The sequence below is a fragment of the Hyla sarda genome, chromosome 7, assembly GCF_029499605.1.
Source record: "Hyla sarda isolate aHylSar1 chromosome 7, aHylSar1.hap1, whole genome shotgun sequence".
Taxonomy (NCBI): domain Eukaryota; kingdom Metazoa; phylum Chordata; class Amphibia; order Anura; family Hylidae; genus Hyla; species Hyla sarda.
This window is the reverse complement of record NC_079195.1, coordinates 38927506-38947930: the sequence shown is the minus strand read 5'-3', so window position 1 is coordinate 38947930 and position 20425 is coordinate 38927506. Positions and strand designations below refer to the sequence as shown.

The following is a 20425-nucleotide window of genomic DNA, read 5'->3' as shown; positions in this document are numbered from 1 at the left end:
TGGTCATCTCATCCTTTTTTCTACTATACTAAGGAGGGCTGCAGTGGACCGATTTATATACTTCACGCTAGACCTTGTTGTGTGTGGGCGCACAACCAACTTTGGTAAGCGGCCTGGGATTACCTCCCTTCCCCCACTCACAAGATCTGCTGATCCCGCACATGAGGCACCTTCTTCCCTCTCTCTAGATTGACTGATTGATGAACAAGAAAGAATCAATGCTGGGAGCACAGCAGGGAGGTATGGGGGAGGGAGGAGGCATGCATGCTGCTGTTCAGCACTATCTCCTTTTACACTTGAGCTCTGAGCATGATGTAGAGCTGACAGATTACCTTTCAAAGGGTATGCTAAGATAACATATCACTTATCCACGGGTTTAGTGATACATATTTGATCAGAGGGAGGTCCCACAAGGATGGATGTGGAAATGGAGAGTAAAAGGCATGACAGTGGAGGATGTGCACCACTGCTCTCTTTACTTATTTGATTGTCTACAACAGTATTATAGTGAGTGAATAAAGCAGTGGCGAGGGCATGCTTATTGCAGCACCATACACTCAGGTGATAAGAGACCTCTGTTCTTGTGATCAATCAAGGTCCCAGCAGTCAGAGCCACAGCAACCAGCTATTTACCACCTGTCCTGTGAACGAATTCAATTGAAAAAGTAACATAGTTCATAAAGTCGAATAAAGACAAATGTCCATCAAGTATAACCTATATCCCTATTGCGTCCCTACTGTGTTGATCCAGAGGAAGGCAGAAACCCCTTATGAGGCCGCCGAAAATTTCCCCATACCAGAGGGAATAATTCCTTCCCATCTCCAAATATGGCCTCAGAATAAATCTCTGGATCTGCGTTCTGTCCCTATAAATCTATTCTCTATAACCTGTAATATTAATACTCTCTAGAAATGCATCCAGGCCCTTCCTGATCTCTTTTATTGAGTTCACCATGACCCCTTCCTCTGGCAGAGAGTTCCATAATCTCACTGCTCTTAGGCTGGGTTCACATTTTGGAGTTCACAGTTCAATGTTCTGGCAGAATTTTTAGAGCGGGTTTCCAGACGGAAATTTCTGCAGTGTGCACTGTGCAGTGGATTCCCAACGCCAGCAATGGGATTCTGCTGCACCAGTGTGAACCCGGCTCAAGAATCCTTGTCTGTGCTTGTGGAGAAACCTTCATTGCTCAAGACAAAGAGGATATCTTCTCCAGACAGCCCTGTATATGTGCTTATTTGAGCAGGGGACCTTATAGGCGCTTTTTTTCTGGATTTTTCTTGTTTTTGTTCTGTCTTTCACTGTTCAAATAAACCGTCCATTAAAATTATAGACTTTATCATTGGGCAAATGTGTGAAATCAGCAGAGGATCACATCATTTTACCTTTAGGGTCTATTCACATGTACAGTATTCTGTGCAGATTTGATGCGCAGGATTTCAAGCTGTGTTCAGTTTACATTGAAATCTGTAGTAGAAAATCCTGCGCATCAAATTTAAGCATCAAATCTGAGCAGAATACTGTATGTGTGAATAGACCCCTAAAATAATTTTTTAACCCCTTAAGGACACATGACGTACTGGAACGTCATGTGTCCACTCCCGATCTATAACGCGGGGCCACGGCGTGGCCCCGCGTCATAGCGGTTCGGGCCCGGCCTCTAACAACGGCCGGGACCCGTGGCTAATAGCGCGCGGCATTGATCGCTGTGCCGCGCGCTATTAACCCTTTAGACGCGGCGTTCAAAGTTGAACGCCGCGTCTAAAGTGAAACCGAAAGCATGCCGGCTAGCTCAGTGGGCTGTTCGGGATAGCCGCGGTGAAATCGCGGCATCCCGAACAGCTGACAGGACAGCGGGAGGGCCCCTACCTGCCTCCTCGCTGTCCGATCGCCGAATGACTGCTCAGTGCCTGAGATCCAGGCATGAGCAGTCATGCGACAGAATCATCGATCACTGGTTTCTTATGAGAAACCAGTGATCAATGTAAAAGATCAGTGTGTGCAGTGTTATAGGTCCCTATGGGACCTATAACACTGCAAAAAAAAAGTGCAAAAAAAAAGTGAATAAACATCATTTAAGCCCTTCCCTATTAAAAGTTTGAATCACCCCCCTTTTCCCATAAAAGAAAAAACACAGTGTAAATAAAAATAAAAATAAACATAAATGGTATCGCCGCGTGCGGAAATGTCCGAATTATAAAAATATATCGTTAATTAAACCGCACGGTCAATGGCGTGCGCGCAAAAAAATTCCAAAGTCCAAAATAGTGCATTTTTGGTCACTTTTTATATCATGAAAAAATGAATAAAAAGCGATCAATAAGTCCTATCAATGCAAAAATGGTACAGTTAAAAACTTCAGATCACGGCGCAAAAAATGAGCCCTCATACCGCCCCATACACGGAAAAATAAAAAAGTTATAGGGGTCAGAAGATGACAATTTTAAACGTATAAATTTTTCTGCATGAAGTTATGATTTTTTCCAGAAGTGCGACAAATTCAAACCTGTATAAGTAGGGTATCATTTTAATCATATGGACCTACAGAATAAAGGTAAGGTGTCATTTTTACCGAAAAATGTACTACGTAGAAACGGAAGCCCCCAAAAGTTACAAAATGGCGTTTTTTTTTTCAATTTTGTCTCACAATGATTTTTTTTCCCGTTTCACCGTAGATTTTTGGGCACAATGACTGACGTCATTACAAAGTAGAATTGGTGGTGCAAAAAATAAGCCATCATATGGATTTTTAGGTGCAAAATTGAAAGAGTTATGATTTTTTAAAGGCAAGGAGCAAAAAACGAAAATGCAAAAACGGAAAAAACCCCGGTCCTTAAGGGGTTAAAGTGTACCTGTCGCTAAAGGGGTTCTCCGGTGCTTAGGCATCTTATCCCCTATCCAAAGGATAGGGGATAAGATGCATGATCGCGGGGGTCCCGCCGCTGGGTTCGTTCCGGGTCTGATTACCGGCGACCACACGGTCTGCGGCGTGTGACGTCACACCTCCGCCCCCGTGTGACGTCAAGCTCCGCCCCTGATAGCTGTCATGCCCCCTCCCGTAGGCTTGGATAGAGGGGGCGGAGCGTGACGTCACACGGGGGCGGGGGCGTGACGTCACACGCCGCCGGCCTTGTGGTCACCGGTAATCAGACCCAGAGCGAACACGCTAACGGGGACTGATTACAAATGGGGTGCCGCGTGCAAGATCCCGGGGGTCCCCAGCAACGGGACTCCCGCGATCAGGCATCTTATCCCCTATCCTTTGTACAGGGCTCTGTACACTGAGGGCAAGCAGGGCTCTGTACACTGAGGGCAAGCAGGGCTCTGTACACTGAGGACAAGTAGGGCTCTGTACACTGAGGACAAGCAGGGCTCTGTTCACTGAGAACAAGCAGGGCTCTGTACACTGAGGACAAGCAGGGCTATGTACACTGAAGACAAGCAAGGCTATGTGCACTGAGGACAAGCAGGGCTCTGTGCACTGAGGACAAGCATGGTTCAGTACACTGAGGACAAGTAGGGCTCTGTACACTGAGGACAAGCAGGGCTCTGTACACTGAAGACAAGCAGGGCTCTGAACACTGAGGATAAGCAGGATTCTGTACATTGAGGACAAGCAGGGCTCTGTACACTGAGGACAAGCAGGGCTCTGTGCACTGAGGACAACCGGGGCTCTGTGCACTAATGACAGGAAGGGCTCTGTACACTGAAGACAAGCAGGGCTCTGTACACTGAAGACAAGCAGGACTCTGTACACCGAGGACAAGTAGGGCTCTGTGCATTGATGACAAGCAGGGCTCTGTGCATTGAAGACAAGCAGGGCTCTGTACACAGAGAACAAGCAAGGCTCTGGGCACTGAGAACAAGCAGGGCTCTGTGCACTGAGGACAAGCAGGTCTCTGTGCACTGAGGACAAGCAGGTCTCTGTACACTGAGGACAAGCAGGGCTCTGTACACTGATGTCAAGCAAGGTTCTGTACTCTGAGAAAAAGCAGGCTTCTGTGCACTGAGGACAAGCAGGGCTCTGTATACTGAGGACAAGCAGGGCTCTGTATACTGAGGACAAGCAGGGCTCTGTACCCTGAGGACAAGCAGGGATCTGTACACTGAGGACAAGCAGGGCTCTGTACACTGAGGACAAGCAGGGCTCTGTACAATTGTAACGTACCGGCAGGACTGGTAGTGGATCCTCTGGACCAGAGAGGCGATGACGCGGGTTGTACCAGAGGACCGGTTCTAAGTGGTTACTGGTTTTCACCAGAGCCCACCGCAAAGTGAGATGGACTTACTGCGGCGGTAACCACCAGGTCGTATCCTCCAGTAGCAACTCAACCTCATTGGTAGCTGATATGGCGTGGTACACAGGGAACAGGCAGGAGCGTAGTCAGACATAGCAGAGTTCAGGGCAGGCGGCAAGGGTTCAGAGGCGAGTAGACGGTAGCAAGGGTACGGCAACAGGCAGGGCAATATACACAGTATGGAACGCTTTCTCAAAGACACTAGGGCACAAAGATCCGGCAAGGGCAGGAAGGGGCAGGAGACTTTTATTAGGGAAGGAGGCAGGGATTATTAGCCAGCACACCAATCAATGGTGCGCTGGCCCTTTAAATTTACAGAAGGTGCCACGCGCGTGCCCTAGAGAGCGGGGCTACGCGAGCCGGAAGGCAGAGCCAGTCTGCGCCGCGAACGAGGAGCCAGGTAAGGGATGTGGCGCGTGAGCGGAGACCCTCCGCCACGGCATCCGCGTCCCCGACACAAGGGATCCCGTGCTCCTGGTCAGTGTGACTGTGTGGGAGGCACCGGGATCCTGGGAAGGGGGAGCGGGGAAGCGAGCGCTCCGGTCCGGAGGCAAGGACCGGAGCGCTAGCTGTGACAGTACCCCCACCCTTTGGTCTCCCCCTCTTTTTGGTACCCAGAAAACTACGGATGAGGTTGTGGTCCAGGATATTCTCTTCAGGCTCCCAGGATCTCTCCTCAGGACCGCAACCCTCCCAGTCAACCAGAAATTTTTTTTTCCCCCAAGAGACCTTGGTAGCTAGGATTTCTTTAACTGAAAAAATATCTGAAGTACCAGTAACAGGGGTGGGAGAAAGAAGTTTAGGAGAAAAGCGATTAAAGATGGAAGGTTTGAGAAGGGAGACAGGGAAAGAGTTATGAATTCTGAGGGAAGGACGAAGATGGAGCTGGTAGGACACCGGATTAATGCGGCTCTTAACTCTGAGGGGACCCAAGTATCGAGGACCCAGCTTGTAACTTTGTACCATAAATCTGATGTATTTCGAGGAAAGCCATACCTTGTCACCAGGATTGAATTCCGGAGGAGCTCTACGACTTTTATCGGCCTGGAATTTCATACGGGTCGAGGCCTTGAGGAGGGCTGAGTGGGTCTCTCGCCAAATGGAAGAGAAGTCTTGAAGGAGGTCCTCTACAGCTGGTACAGAAGAGGGAGCGGAGGTCCGAGGTAGTGGTGGCAGAGGGTGATGAACATAAACCACAAAAAATGGAGACTTATTGGTGGCGGAAGATTGTTTGAAATTATAAGAGAGCTCTGCCCAAGGGAGTAAGTCTGAACAATCATCTTGGCGAGAGGACACAAAATGGCGTAGATAATTTCCCAGAATCTGGTTCACCCGTTCTACTTGGCCATTAGACTGAGGGTGATACGAGGAAGAAAAGTCCAGCTTAACCCCGAGCTGTCCACAAAGAGCACTCCAAAATCTGGAAACGAACTGCACCCCACGGTCAGAGATGATTTGTCTGGGAAGACGGTGGAGGTGGAAGATGTGTAGGAAAAACTGTTTGGCCAGCTGAGACGCGGACGGGAGACCAGGCAGAGTCACAAAGTGAGCCATCTTAGAGAATCGGTCCACCACGACCCAAAGAACTGTCATACCATGAGAGGAAGGGAGATCAGCCATGGAGTCCATGGCGATGTGCGACCAAGGGGTCTCCGGAAATGGAAGGGGCAGAAGAAGGCCCGCCGGTTTTAGACGAGGAGTCTTGTTACGGACGCAGATCGCACAGGACTGGAAGAACTCAGTGACGTCTTTCTCCAGCAAGGACCACCAATATCTTTGGGAGATTAACTGAAGAGACTTCTTATTCCCAGGATGATCGGCAAAGAGGGAAGCGTGACCCCACTTGAGAACCTGTAACCGCTGACGAGGAGGAACATAGGTTTTACCCGGGGGGAAGAAGTCGCAAGTCCACAGGTGCAACTGAGATGAGACATTCAGGTGGAATAATGTGTTGAGGAGTAGGTACGTCACCCACCACATCTGAAGAGTGAGAAAGGGCATCTGCTCTGACGTTCTTGGCAGCAGGACGGAATTGAATTTGGAAATTGAAGCGGGCGAAGAAGATGGATCAACGGGCTTGGAGGTCAACGAGCTGACTGGAGGTAGGCTAGGTTCGAGAAAATGGTCACAGGGTGAGGAGCACCCTCGAGAAGATGTCTCCACTCCTTCAAAGCCAATTTAATTGCCAACAGTTCTACCCCCAATAGTGTAATTCTTCTCGGCGGGAGAAAAGGTTTTAGAAAAGAAGCCACAAGTTATGGTCTTGCAGTAAGCATAGCTCCTGCTCCCACCTAGGATGCATCCACTTCAAGATAGTATGGCTTGGAAGTATAAGGCCAGGAAAGAACAGATTCGGAAGCAAAGGAGGCTTTCAGGGATTGGAAGGCTTCTTCAGCTTGAGGAGGCCAGGTTTTGGGATTAGCATGGGTGGAGTAATGAGGAATAAATTGTCTGTAATAGTTGGCATAGTCGGAGACCAGAGAGGCGTGGCCAGTCCAGGACCGCAGAGAGCTTGGCAGGATCCATTTGGAGTCCTTGGGCTGAGATACTATACCCCAAGAAGGGCAAAGAGGAACGCTCGAACAAGCATTTCTCAATCTTGGCATAGAGGCGGTTCTTTCTGAGCCGAGTGAGAACTTGTCGGACATGAACTCGATGTTGATCCAAATTAGAGGAAAAAATAAGAATATCATCAAGGTATACTACTACACAAGTGTAAAGAAGGTCCTGGAAGATGTCATTAACGAATTCTTGGAAGACTACAGGTACATTACAAAGTCCAAAAGGCATCACTAAGTATTCAAAGTGACCACCTCTGGTGTTAAAGGCGGTCTTCCATTAGTCACCTTCACGGATACGGATCAAATTATAGGCCCCTCGAAGATCCAATTTGGTGAAGATCTTTGGCCCTCAGAGATGATCAAATAACTCAGAGATCAGGGGCAGAGGGTAACGGTTCTTGATGGTGATTTTATTGAGTCCTCTGTAGTCAATACAGGGGCGAAGGGAACCGTCCTTCTTGGTCACGAAGAAGAAGCCAGCCCCAGCAGGAGAAGAAGACTTCCTTATTAATCCTCTCTGGAGGGTTTCACGAATATATTCGGACATGGCAAGCATCTCTGGAGGTGAGAGAGGATAAATTCTTCCCCGAGGTGGAGTGGAACCAGGCATTAGGTCAATTGGACAATCATAGGATCTGTGAGGAGGAAGGACCTCGGCTTGTTTTTTGCAAAAGACATCCGCAAAGCAGTGATATGGTTTTGGCAGACCGGGAGGTGGAGAAATTTGCGGAAGTTTCTTGACTGGAGCAGGCTTGAGACACCGGTCTGAACAGGAGGTACCCCAATGCAGGATCTCACCGGAGGACCAGTTCAGGACAGGACTATGACGTTGTCCTGGCAGGCCCAGGAGGAGTTCGGAGGAGCAGAAGGGAAGGACAAGGAACTCTAGAGTCTCTGTACGAAAAATTCCAATGTCCATCTGCAGTGGCAGGGTACGAAACTGCACAGTGGCAGAGAGTCTCTCACCGTTAACCGTAGAAATGATGAGGGGCTTGGTTTTTGGGTACCGGAACCACACGAACGTTATCTCCGCTATTATAATGGCTAGGTAGTGAAAGGAGAGTCCACAACCAGTTATGGTTTAACGGAGGCTTTACTGAGTTTAGACAGATGGAATTATCTTCACAGCTAGGCCAGATTCCAAGAGAGGTGGCCAGGAACACAGAAGGACCTCGCAGCTTGCTAGAACTTGTAGTTATTGTAATAGACTTTAGATAATTATCGTGAGGCTTGACTTTAGACTGGACTTGACTATGGCTAGTGACAGCAGACATAGACTTTTGACTTACTGGAATGACTGAAGCTTTGAGGCCTTCCAGGCGCTGGTCACTAGCACTGAGGTATCTGGTGTTTGCTGGTCTCAGAAAAGAAGAGTGTGAGAGAATTGTAATGGCCGCCAAAGCCCATTGGTCAAGCTGCGGGTCATAGGTTAAGCTGGGGCTCTCTGGGTAACATAATGTGACAAAATAACATAACATGGGACATCTCACAGGTCCTTTAGACAAGCTATAAATTAATACACTAACTATAATCCAATGACAATAAAGGAGACTTATAATAACAGCAGGGGAGACACTACAGGAGACCCCCCAGGACACTGAGGGGACTCAACCTGACAGGGCCTAAGTGTAGTGCAGGACAGTTGCGACATTAGTACAGTTGTGACTTTATTACCTTTATTTCAACAATCTCATGGTTGTAAAAAAAAACGTACTGTTGAACCTTTGACTGCACAGACACAACACAATAAGCACTTAAGCGTTTAGACCAGAGAGACTTACGGAAATTATTTTCAGATGAATTTTTCTCCGACATTTGTGCACTTAAAGAGTGAATGAAGTGACCTTTTTTTTATTTTTTTTTTCCTTTTTTTTGGCTCGGCTCTTCTCCTCTGTGAACACATTAGGTAAATTGATATACAATAGCCGTGCTGGGAGCGTGTACCACAATCCGTGCCATGCATTCTGTGTAAATGACTGCTAATATATTATGCAGCTAGCCAACATATCCCTGCCAACTCTGACATACAACAGGAATCGGTGGAACACAAAGCAGTCCTCGTAGAGCGAACTGTATAAATATTAAGCTTTATAAATATTAAAGGGGTTTTCTGAGATTAGCAAAATAGGGGCTGTTATTTTTATTTTTTTTTAAATGGACAAAGCAGTCAGTTATACACGCCAAGGCTGGTATATGGGTACAGATAGAATAAAATACATCATTTTGACTTGGTTATGGTATTTGTCACCTTGAGTTAAAGGGGTACTCCGGTGAAAAATATATATTTTTTAAATCAACTGATGCCAGAAAGACTTGCAGATTTGTAAATTAATTCTATTAAACTTCTTAACCCTTCCAGTACTTATCAGTACTGTAAATTAATTCTATTAAAAATCTTAACCCTTCCAGTACTTATCAGCTCCAGAAGGAGTTGAGTTTTTCTTTTCTAGTCTAACCACAGTGCTCTCTGCTGACACCTCTGTCCACGTCAGGAACTGTCCAGAGCAGGAGAGGTTTGCTATGGGGATTTGCTTCTATTCTGGACAGTTCCTGACATGGACAGAGGTGTCAGCAGAGAGCACTGTGGTCAAAAATAAAAGAACAACTTAACTTCCTCTGGAGCATACAGCAGCTGACAAGTACTGGAATGATTGAGATTTATTAATAGAAGTAATTTACAAATCTGTTTAACTCTCTGGAATCGTGATGGTCCATCTGTTGCACAACTACAGTTTCCTGCCTGCCCGGACAGCCGTAGGATACAAACTGCTTTGTATCTGCTTTCCTCCCTGCGTGAGCTGCCCTCCATGTATGCTCTCCCAACTTTCCACACTGTTAGCTGCTTTGTATAATCCCCTCCTCCCTCTCCTCTCTGCTACTATATATAACACTGAAAGAAAGAAGGGGCCCGCACAAAGTCCTTATGGCAGATTTCTCCTATCTCTCTCTGAGCAGCAAAATGGTAGGACATTTTTAATGAAGACTACTTAGAAAGTTGCTTTATTTTGCATTGAGGAAACAAATTATTAATAATAATAATTATTCATAATTTCATTCATTCATTCATACAAAGCCTTATTGCAGATGTTGTTATAAATGACAGGAAGAATAGCACAGCATGGAACACTATTCTCACAGTCGAAATGATGGAAATCCCATTTTGTAAGTGGAGACCATTGGCTGCCGTTGTCTGTAGTGCGATTTATATTTAACTATAGACTTTAAACTAACATTTGTCTAGAAAAAAAAAAACTTTAAGTCTTAAGTCACAACATACTATAAAAGTGTATATATATATATATGATCAGATTGTAGGGGTGCCAAATACATTTATAGTATGTTGTGACTTAAGATTTAAAGTTGTTCTTTTAGAAAAATTACTGTCTTTTTCTCCCGCTATTCCTGTCAAAAAATAACGCGCCAGGCAGCCCCCAAATTAGTAAATGGGAGCCGCCCATTGCTTCCCATCACGAGAAAGGCTGTTAAAGTCACCAAAACAAAAATAGACTTCTCAACGGGGAGCAACAGCAGTGTGAAAGGGGCCTTAAAGGTATACTTCTGATACAGGGTGGGAGTGGGAGGCCCAGAGCGAGGAAAAGTATTTATTTTCCTCCTTCCAGATAAGCCTTTTAAAGGGGTACTCTGACACTAAGACATCTTATCCCGTATCCAAAGGAGAGGGGATAGGATGCCTGATAGCGGGGGTCCTGTCGCTGGGGACCCCTGTGAAAGCTGTCACGCCCCCTCCCATAGGCTTGCATTGAGGGGGCGGAGTGTGATGTCACATGGGGGCGGAGCTGTGAAGTCACAATACTCCGGCCCCGTGATCGGCAGTCATCAGACTCGGAGGGAACATGCTCCGAGGGCTGATGGTAACAGGGTGCTGCGTGAAAGATCACGGGGGGTCCCTAGCAGCGGGAACCCTGCGATCAGGCATCTTATCCCCTATACTTTGGATAGGGGATAAGATGTCTTAGCACCGGAGTACCCCTTTAAGTCCTTGGACTTCAATGCCAAATCTGTAACACTCCCCCACCAACCATGTACCATTTTTTCCCAGTATGTGGCCTGTATAAGAGACCTAAAGTCCCTTCGGGCACCAGGGCCCAGATGAGACTACTATCTATACCCTTCTTATAACTACACCTCTGAACATAGGTTAAGCATCAACCATGAACAGCTCCCATTACATTCCCCTTAGGGGTTGTCAGAGGCGTGGTTAAAAGCACCATCATGTGGAACATTGGTAACAAGGAGCCCATTTTCAAGATCTACTTTTGTGGCAGAGGGGCCTTTGGTCTGCCATAGGCAGCAAGGCCTGAGTATGACTGCACCCCCTAAAGCAGTGTTTTCCAAACAATGGGGGAGATTTATCAAAACCTGTGCTGAGGAAAAGTTGCTGAGTTGCCCATAGCAACCAATCAGATTTCTTCTTTCATTTTTCAGAGGCCTTTTCAAAAATGAAAGAAGCTATCTGATTGGTTGCTGTGGGCAACTGGTCGACTTTTCTGCAGCACAGATTTTTTTTTATTTTCTTTATAAATCTCTCCCAATGTGTCTCCAGCTGTTGCAAAACTACAACTTCCCAGCATGCTGGAAGTTGTAGTTTTACAACAGCTGGAGACACACTGTTTGGAAAACACTGCCCTATAGTTACACCCACGAGGGGTTGTTATGCAGCTTTGTGTATTTAAATGCAGAGCTACATACCATCCCGGTCTTGTACCCCCTTGTCTGTATAAGGCTGCATTCACACCACGTTTTTGCAATACAGTTCCCGTATCAGGTTTTTGATGAAAAATGCATTCCTCAAAACCGGACTAAACTGTATCAAAACGTGTATACAAATTTCAACCCGTATACAGTTAAAAACCATATACGGTTTGCAAAATGATGTCCGGTGGCATCCATTTTGTTAACTTTTCACTACATTTTGAATAAAGTTTCACTTGTTTGATTGAAATTCCAAGAAAAAAAAACTGTGCAAAGTCAAAAACCGTATGGTGAAAACCAGATGGAACCGTACGCACATACAGTTCTGTACAATTCCCATTGATTCCCATGTTTTAAAAAAAAACATATACGGTTTAATGCAGTTTTTCACCCGGACCAAAAAACGTGGTAGGCTATGGTTTTGGGTTCGGGAAAAAAACTGACAAAACCGTACAGGATGCAAAACGGACACAATGCATCTTTTGGCATACGGTTTTCAATGGAGAGTCAATGCATACATAGTTACATAGTTAGTACGGTCGAAAAAAGACATATGTCCATCAAGTTCAACCAGGGAATTGAAGGGGTAGGGGTGTGGCGGGATATTGGGGGAAGGGATGGGATTTTATATCTCTGCAAAAGCATTAATGTTATTTTGTTCTAGGAGTGTATCTAACCCTGTTTGAAATTTATTAATCGTTCCTGCTGGGACTAGTTCCTGAGGTAGACTGTTCCATAAATTCACAGTTCTTATGGTAAAGAAGGCGTGTCGCCCCTTGAGACTAAACCTTTTCTTCTCCAGACGGAGGGAGTGCCCCCTTGTCCTTTGAGGGGGCTTAGTAAAGTATAAAATACGGTTTTCAATACGGTTCCGTACGGTTTTCACATTGAAGACGTATATGGGAACTGTATTGCAAAAACGTGGTGTGAATGCACCCTAATATTCAGTATACATGTAGATTTGGCATTTTATTCTTCTTATTATACTATTATGCAAAATAATCAAATTTAGGAATTGCTTTACTTTGATTCCAGTTCAAGATTTCTCCTTTTTGTTGCAGGAACCAAGATCTGCACTCAGTGTGAAATTGAACAAAAATCCGAGACCATGAGGGTTCAATATTGTGCAAGTGATTTTGGTAAGTTAACGTTCCCCTTACCGCAGTGTTTTCCATATAGTGTGCCTCCAGCGGTTGCAAAACTACAAGTCCCAGCATGTCCGGACAGCCGAAGGCTGACCGGGCATGCTGGAAGTTGTAGTTTTGCAACAGCTGGAGACACACAGTTTGGATAACACTGCCTAACAGCACATTGACACTCACCGGCAGTCACAAAGAGACCCAACCGGACATTATTGACTTTCTTGGCCGGGGCTTGAATTCTGTGTAAGAGTCAGCATGCTGCCCGGTGCTCGACCTCACATTTATAATGTGTTCGCTTCCTAAATTACAATATCACTATTACTGCAACATAACAACCATATAAAAAACAAAGTGTAAAGGCATAGGGCCAAAACCATACTCCAAATACAATGCTACGGACAGTCCAGATCTGGAAAACGTTTCAATGGCTGAAGGAACCGACCAATCAGAACAGACATTTCACTGGTAAAACCCCTGTATTACTGAAGTGTATGCACTGACTGGTGTCTGGTAGCGCCCCCTACAGTACAGGGTGGTATTATATGTTCTGTACTCCTTACCTGTACCAGGGTTGGCTGCTCCTTTGGACACCAGGTGAGGATGGCTCCATGTTCCTTTTTTAGGACACTGTGTACTGTACAGGACCCTGCAGAAGCTCCTGTCCTCTACATAGACAGTGATTACAGCTCCCAGCAGATCTTTATTATTTTTATATGGAAGGATTTGCTTTATCTATATTCGTTATCTACTTATTTTTGTTTAATCCTCAATTTTTCAAATTTTTGGATGACATTTTGGTGGCTTCAGAACCAATTACCAAATTTCCATGGAGTTATGGTCTCAACATCCAATGGTTTCAACCTACAAGGGTCGTCCTGTAACCGATTAATTAGTGTTGCTCGCGAATATTAGCAAAGCGAATTCGCGAATATAGCACTATATATTCGTAATTACGAATATTCGTTTTTTTTTTGTTTTTTTTTTCACAGTACACATCACAGTGATCATCCCTCTCTCCTTCCAGCTTGTGTGGTGTAAAGAAGGCTCTAATACTACTGTGTGAAACTGGTGTGCAAATATTCGCATATGCGAAAATTAGCATATGCTAATTTACGCATATGCGAATTTTCGTTTATGCAAATTTTCTGGCAAATTTTCGCATACGCGATTTTTCGCGCATGCAAAAATAAAACGAGGATATTACGAATATGCGAATATTCGCGAATTTATGACGAATATTCGTCCATATATTCGCGAATATTCGCAAATTCGAATATGGCCTATGCTGCTCAACACTACGATTAATATTGTAACTTGAGGGACCACTGTATAGGTGACGGTGTCCTAGCAATTTCTCACAAAAAATTATATTCTTGTTGAAATAAAAATCAGCAATGATCCTGCGTTGACTTACTGGAGAACCTATTCTAGGCTTGTATTAAGAGTAAATAGGTATCCTGGCATTTAAAAATGTATCTCCTATTTACAGGGTGGGAACAGGGGGTCCAACCTATCGGATGCCCCACAATCTGAAGAATGGGGACCAATTCTCCCCACTGGCTCAGAAGCACTCTATTAATTGTCTATTGGAACACTGATAATAGCTGAGAACTATTGGGTCCCCCGTTCTTGGAAAAAGCTTTGCTTAGATAAATAGTACAAGCAAATATAAGAAAGTATGTAATATATTTTGACAAAAATGCTTCTTTCTCCTGTTTTCAAAGTTTCCCCTCTCCCCCTCTCTGCTGCTTAAATCTTCCTATCTGAAAAACTTTACATAGATCAACAGTACAAGCGAATGTGAGAAACTTTGTAACATATCTTATCAGAGAAAATGCTTCTTTCTCCTGTTATCAAACTTTTCTCTACTACCCCCCCCCCCACCCTTTTTCATTGCCCATATAAATACAAGTCTATGGAGGGAAGAGGAGGGAGCTTTGCCCACTTGATCCTAGGGGGTCCAACCTCTGCGATGCCCCACAATCTGGAGAACCCTTATGAGGCAGATCCCAATTGCCCTATACCAGGGGGGAAAATTCCTTCCCAACTCCAAAATATGGCATTGATTTGTGGAATGGCCAAATCTCTGAAGGGTCCTAAGATACATTTTTCAACACAGCGACACATATTGCTCGTGTTACTGTGAACAGCCTGCGTGGCCCAAACGTGCTACAATGGCCCGCAGCGTCTCCAGACTTGTCTCCCATCGAGCACATCTGGAACATCATTGGACAGCAATGGCAAAGGGAGCAACAGATCTTGATAAATGCGTTACCATGTGCATTCAGCGTGGCAGAACATTCTTCAGACAACCATTAAAGGGGTACTTCGCTTCCCTAGCGTTCAGACCATTCTGTTCCAAACACTGGGTGGGGACTGAGGGGATTGTGACGTCACGGTCTTGTCCCTTGTGACGTCTCGCCACACCGCCTCAATGCAAGTCTATGAGAGGGGGCGTGGCGGCGCCACGCCCCCTCCCATAGACTTGCATTGAGGGGGCATGACATGACATCACGAGAGGCGTGGCCATGATGTCACGACCCCCGCAGCCCGCACCCAGCAATCGGAACAAAATGTTCCGAACGCTGGGGCAGCGGAGTACCTCTTTAATCTTCTTATTGATAGCATGCCAATGTGTGCAAAATGAGTGTTATTTCTACGCACTCATTACTGAATAAATCAGGACGTTATGAATATTTTGTTTCCATTTTGTTTATCATTTACATATCATTCACATGTCTACCGTTCCTGGGATTTCCATAATTCCACAACTTTTCCTTCTTGGTTTCAATGTCCAGGAGCATGTTCAGGAACATGAAAGACCCACAATATTTTGCATAGTTAAATAAGCCGTGAAGAATAGCATTTATCTGAGTCACAGTCATCTGCGTTCATAAGTCACAACCACATATACTGTATCCATGTTCATCTCCTCAATGGCTTTGGCCAAAAACATGACGTGACTCAGGGAAGACTCATGTAACAAAACAAGACATGTCGTTACCGATGGATCCAGTACTGGAGTCTAAATCAATAGGAAAATGACTTCATGCGGCAAAGGCCTCTGGGTAATGTCCTGATTCAATAAACTAATTGGATTAATGAGAAAAAAAAGATTCTAATTCATGGTTGGCAAGGAACATAGTAATAGATGTAAAAGCCATTTATAGCCCCGAGTCATATCATCCAAGGAGCTCAATACGTTATCACAGGCTTCAAAAATGGCACAAGATTCTCCCTCTGATTATATACTGTAGTTATTCACTTGACCTTTATAGCTCCAACTTATACTAGAGCACTGTGTACAGAGTTGTCACAATTAGAGATGAGCGAATTTACAGTAAATTCGATTCGTCACGAACTTCTCAGCTCGGCAGTTGATGACTTTTCCTGCAGAAATTAGTTCAGCTTTCAGGTGCTCCGGTGGGCTGGAAAAGGTGGATACAGTCCTAGGAAAGAGTCTCCTAGGACTGTATCCACCTTTTCCAGCCCATCGGAGCACCTGAAAGCTGAACTAATTTATGCAGGATAAGTCATCAACTGCCGAGCCGAGAAGTTCGTGACGAATTGAATTTACTGTAAATTCGCTCATCTCTAGTCACAATCCTCCTATTTCAGATAGACACAGTGAGAGAGCTGTACTATTGCATTGTTTTGGTGTAACACGGCACGTATTCTACCCAATTTTGTGTCTGTCAGCTGGCCAGAATTTACTACGAGGGATATACCTTGTTATAATTTCCGGCTTATTGTTAAGTGCAAAATGACATTGCTGTTTGGTGCACAAAACTGTGCACCTGGCGGATATGCTATACTTTCAGGCAGGGCTCAAGTCCTGTAGGTAGCATGGGAACGGAGTTCCTTTACTTTTTCAAACGCAGGAACACCGTTTTCATTAGCAGGAGTCCTGCAGGACCAGCCCTTGAGTGGAAATCTTGGTTGAGTTCCCACACTTTATTCCCAGAACTTGACACCTGCTTTCAGGGAAAGAACTATGTAAAAAAAACAAGCAAAATTGGGCATATTCTTTGCCTGTTTCATGAAAAGTGACTATGAGAAAGAGACTTTGGAAGAGACTTTCGAAACGTGGTGTTGTAGCCCTAGGATCGAATCTGGAAACCACTACAGCCGCAATGGCTCCAATTAGTGAGAACATGGGGCAGGGAGAAGCCACAGGGGCCGCCAAGATGATCGGAAAGTGATATCAGGTCCCTTTTTTTTTTTACCTTTTAGTATGTTTAAAAAACTAGGAGGAGCCCCAAGTGAAAACCCTTAGAGGATCATATACCAGAGATGTGGATTCTCTAAGACGTAATGCCCTTAAAGGGGTACTCCAGTGGGAAAAGTTTTTTTTAAATCAACTGGTGCCAGAAAGTTAAACAGATTTGTAAATTACTTCTATTAAAAAAATCTTAATCCTTCCAGTACTTATTAGCTGCTGAATACTACAGAGGAAATTATTTTCTTTTTGGAACACAGTGCTTTCTGCTGACATCATGACCACAGTGCTCTCTGCTGACATCTCTGTCAATTTTAGGAACTGTCCAGAGCAGCATATGTTTTCTATGGGGATTTTCGCCTACCCTGGACAGTTCTTAAAATGGACAGAGAGTACATGGCGATACTACACGTATGTCATTTCTTAAGGATGGCCAACTATGCCAGACAGCCAGCCCCCTTTATGCATGTCACTGATACAGAGAATGAAAAGGAAGCGCTCTGCTGTGTTAGAATGGCAGAGTAACAGGACTTCTGGGGATTGTGGGATGGGCACTGACATAGGGCTACCCTGGTAGCTTTCAAAACCAAGCAGTATAAGTATGTTTATTTATTTCTCTTTTATCCCCCGTCTAACTATTACTCTAAGATGGCATCCAGAGGACAAGCCCTTGGCCATCCTTAAAGGGGTACTCCCACCCTAGACATCTTATCCCCGCAGTATTGAATGCGGCACCCACCTGTTTTTTGTGCCGGCCGTCCCCTCCCATAGACTTGCATTGAGGGGATGGGCGTGACGTCACACGGGAGGCGGAGTCCTGACGTCACGGACTTCTGTTCCCGTAGTTGCGACTCAGACCCTCCAGCGCTTCCGCACAAAAAACAGGTGGGTGCCGCATGCAATACTGCGGGGGTCCCCAGCGGCGGGACCCCCGAGATCAGACATTTTATGCCCTATTCTTCTAGGGTGGGAGTACCCCTTTAAGAAATTACATACGTGTACTCTTCATGTACTCTATGATCTTAAACAGCGGGAATCAAAGGTGTAAGGCTGCATTCACACCACGTTTTTGCAATACAGTTCCCGTATCAGGTTTTTCATAAATAACGGATTCCTCAAAACCGGACTAAACTCTATCAGAACATCTGTATAAATTAAAAACCGTATACCATTTGAAAAATGATGTCCGGTTGCATCTGTTTCTTAAGAAAAAAACTTATATGTTTTTAACTTTTCACTTCATTATTAATAAAGTTTCACTTGTTTGAGTGAAATTCCAAGAAAAAAAAAGTCAAAAACCGTTTGGTGCAATCCGGATGTTTTCATATGTAAAAAAAAAAAACATATACGGTTTAGTACGGTTTTTCACCCGGACCAAAAACCGTGATAGGCTTTGGGTATGGAAAAAAACAGACAAAACCGTACAAGACGCAAAACGGATGCAACCGGGTGCATCGTTTGGGATACGGTTTTCAATGGAGAGTCAATGCATACGGTTTTCACATTGAAAACGTATACGGGATCTGTATTGCAAAGACGTGGTGTGAATGTACCCTAACTTGTAGCTCAAAAGCACCCTATATACCATGCCACTTGCAACACTATTTAATTCGATGTGATAAAGGGCCCCTCAAGCATCAGGGCCTGGGTATACCTGCTAACTCTGCACCCCTATAATTATTACCCTGGTGGAAACAGCAGACCATGGAGGCAAAAGGCAAAACATTTCCTTGCAGTGTCAACTTGGGAGCAGACGGTACCTCAGACAATGGGGCAAAATGGGGCATTTTTGAGAAGTCATCCACCACCACTCGGAATCCCTGAGTAGGAAGCAAACCATTGCCAAAGTCTATAGAAATCTCGATCCAAGGCTGAGATGAAATAGACAGTGTCTTGAGGAGCCTTGAAGATGCCTGATTAAATTGTTTGAACTAAACACATGGTGCAAGAGGAGACTAAATCACTGGCCGCCAATAGAAAAGGAAAATAGTTCACTAATGTACTTGACCCCTTGGAGGCATGAGAGCTCCAAAAAATGAGCCCAGGGCAACACCTCGAAAAAGGACAGAATTTGGGTCGAAGACATGTGCTGTGAGGACCAGTAATGGGTGTCCCCACTATGGTTCTCTCTGCAGAATGATGGGATGTGGGTTAAGACTGGAAATCCACCATATTCTTATGGTTAGTGTAGATCAGTGGTCTCAAACTGTGGCCCACTAGATGTCGCAAAACTTCAACTCCCAGCATTTACGAACAGCGTTGGCTGTCCGGGCATGCTGGGAATTGAAGTTTTGCAACATCTGGCTGGCCACAGTTTGAAACCACTGGTGAAGATGGTCACAAAAAATCTTTCAAGAGATGATACCACTCCTCCAAGGCAAGCTTCGCCTCCATGAACTTATGAGAATTATTATTATTTTTTAATCTGTAAGTAAGGCACTTGTTTAAAGGGGTACTCCGCCCCTAGATATCTTATCCCCTATCCAAAAGATAAAGGATAAGATGTCTGATCGTAGGGGTCCCGCCACTGGGACCACTCCCCTGCGATCTCCATGCAGCAGCCGGCATTCTAAACAGTATGATTAGAATGCTGCATTTCCGTGGCGGGAGATGTGACATCACACCACGCCCCCTAGTGATGTCATATCACGCCCCCCTCTCAAGTCTACGATGGCTGTCACGTCTCACGCCGCGGAAACCCATCATTCTAAACATACTCTTTAGAATGCCGGGTGCTGCACAGAGATGGTGGGGGATCCCAGCGGCAGGATTCCCATGATTAGACATCTCGTCTAGGGGGAAGAGTACCCCTTTAAAGAGTACCTGTCAAGATCTTGTTAAATTTTATAATCCTTCCAGTTTTCTGCCCCCATCAAGATAAACCACCCCCTGCCTTTATTTTTTTAAATTATTTTTTAGTTTTCTACCTTGATATTGCTCTGTATTTTCTGCTCAGTCTCAGTCAGATTCACAGACTGGGAAGGGGCGTTCCCCAGCAGGTGTGACATCATCTGAAGCCATACAGGGGAGAACTTCCTCCCTCACTCTGCTACACACAGCCTAGAGAAGTTCAGTGTGAGATGAGCTATGATTGGCTAAGGCTGCACACACTCCCCTCAGCATTCCAGACTGCATTTCCTGATTTTGGACGTCTCCCAGGCCAGCAGGTGTCCAAAGTCTGTGCAAGAGATGGGGGGGAAATGTGATCAGGACAAGTAGGGAGACACCTAGTGGCAACTTTTTAAACACAAATAAAACATAGAAAACTTAATTTTTATTGAAAAAAAGTACATTAGAAAGATTTTTTCATTATAGCAAAAATTAGTTTTAATGACAGTGCCCATTTGAGACCTTTCAGGATCTGGATGGTGGAGTGACCGTCTCCATCTTGTGCCATCATCTAGAGCTTTTCCTCACTTCCTAAATACTTAAGGAATTTGAGCTTCTCCAGAGGGTGTCACAGCATAATCTCCTCATACAGAGACATACTGTAT

The 20425-nt window shown here is 45.0% G+C and overlaps 1 protein-coding gene across 1 annotated transcript in view; it reads left to right on the top strand.

Annotated features, from left to right (window-relative positions):
• The window catches only part of SFRP5 (secreted frizzled related protein 5), a 110099-nt gene that overhangs the window by 35086 nt on the left and 54588 nt on the right, over positions 1–20425 (top strand). Inside the window, exon 2 of the mRNA XM_056531163.1 lies at positions 12632–12709. Within this exon, the coding sequence (XP_056387138.1) occupies positions 12632–12709 (78 nt within the window). The remainder of the gene's footprint in view (positions 1–12631; positions 12710–20425) is intronic.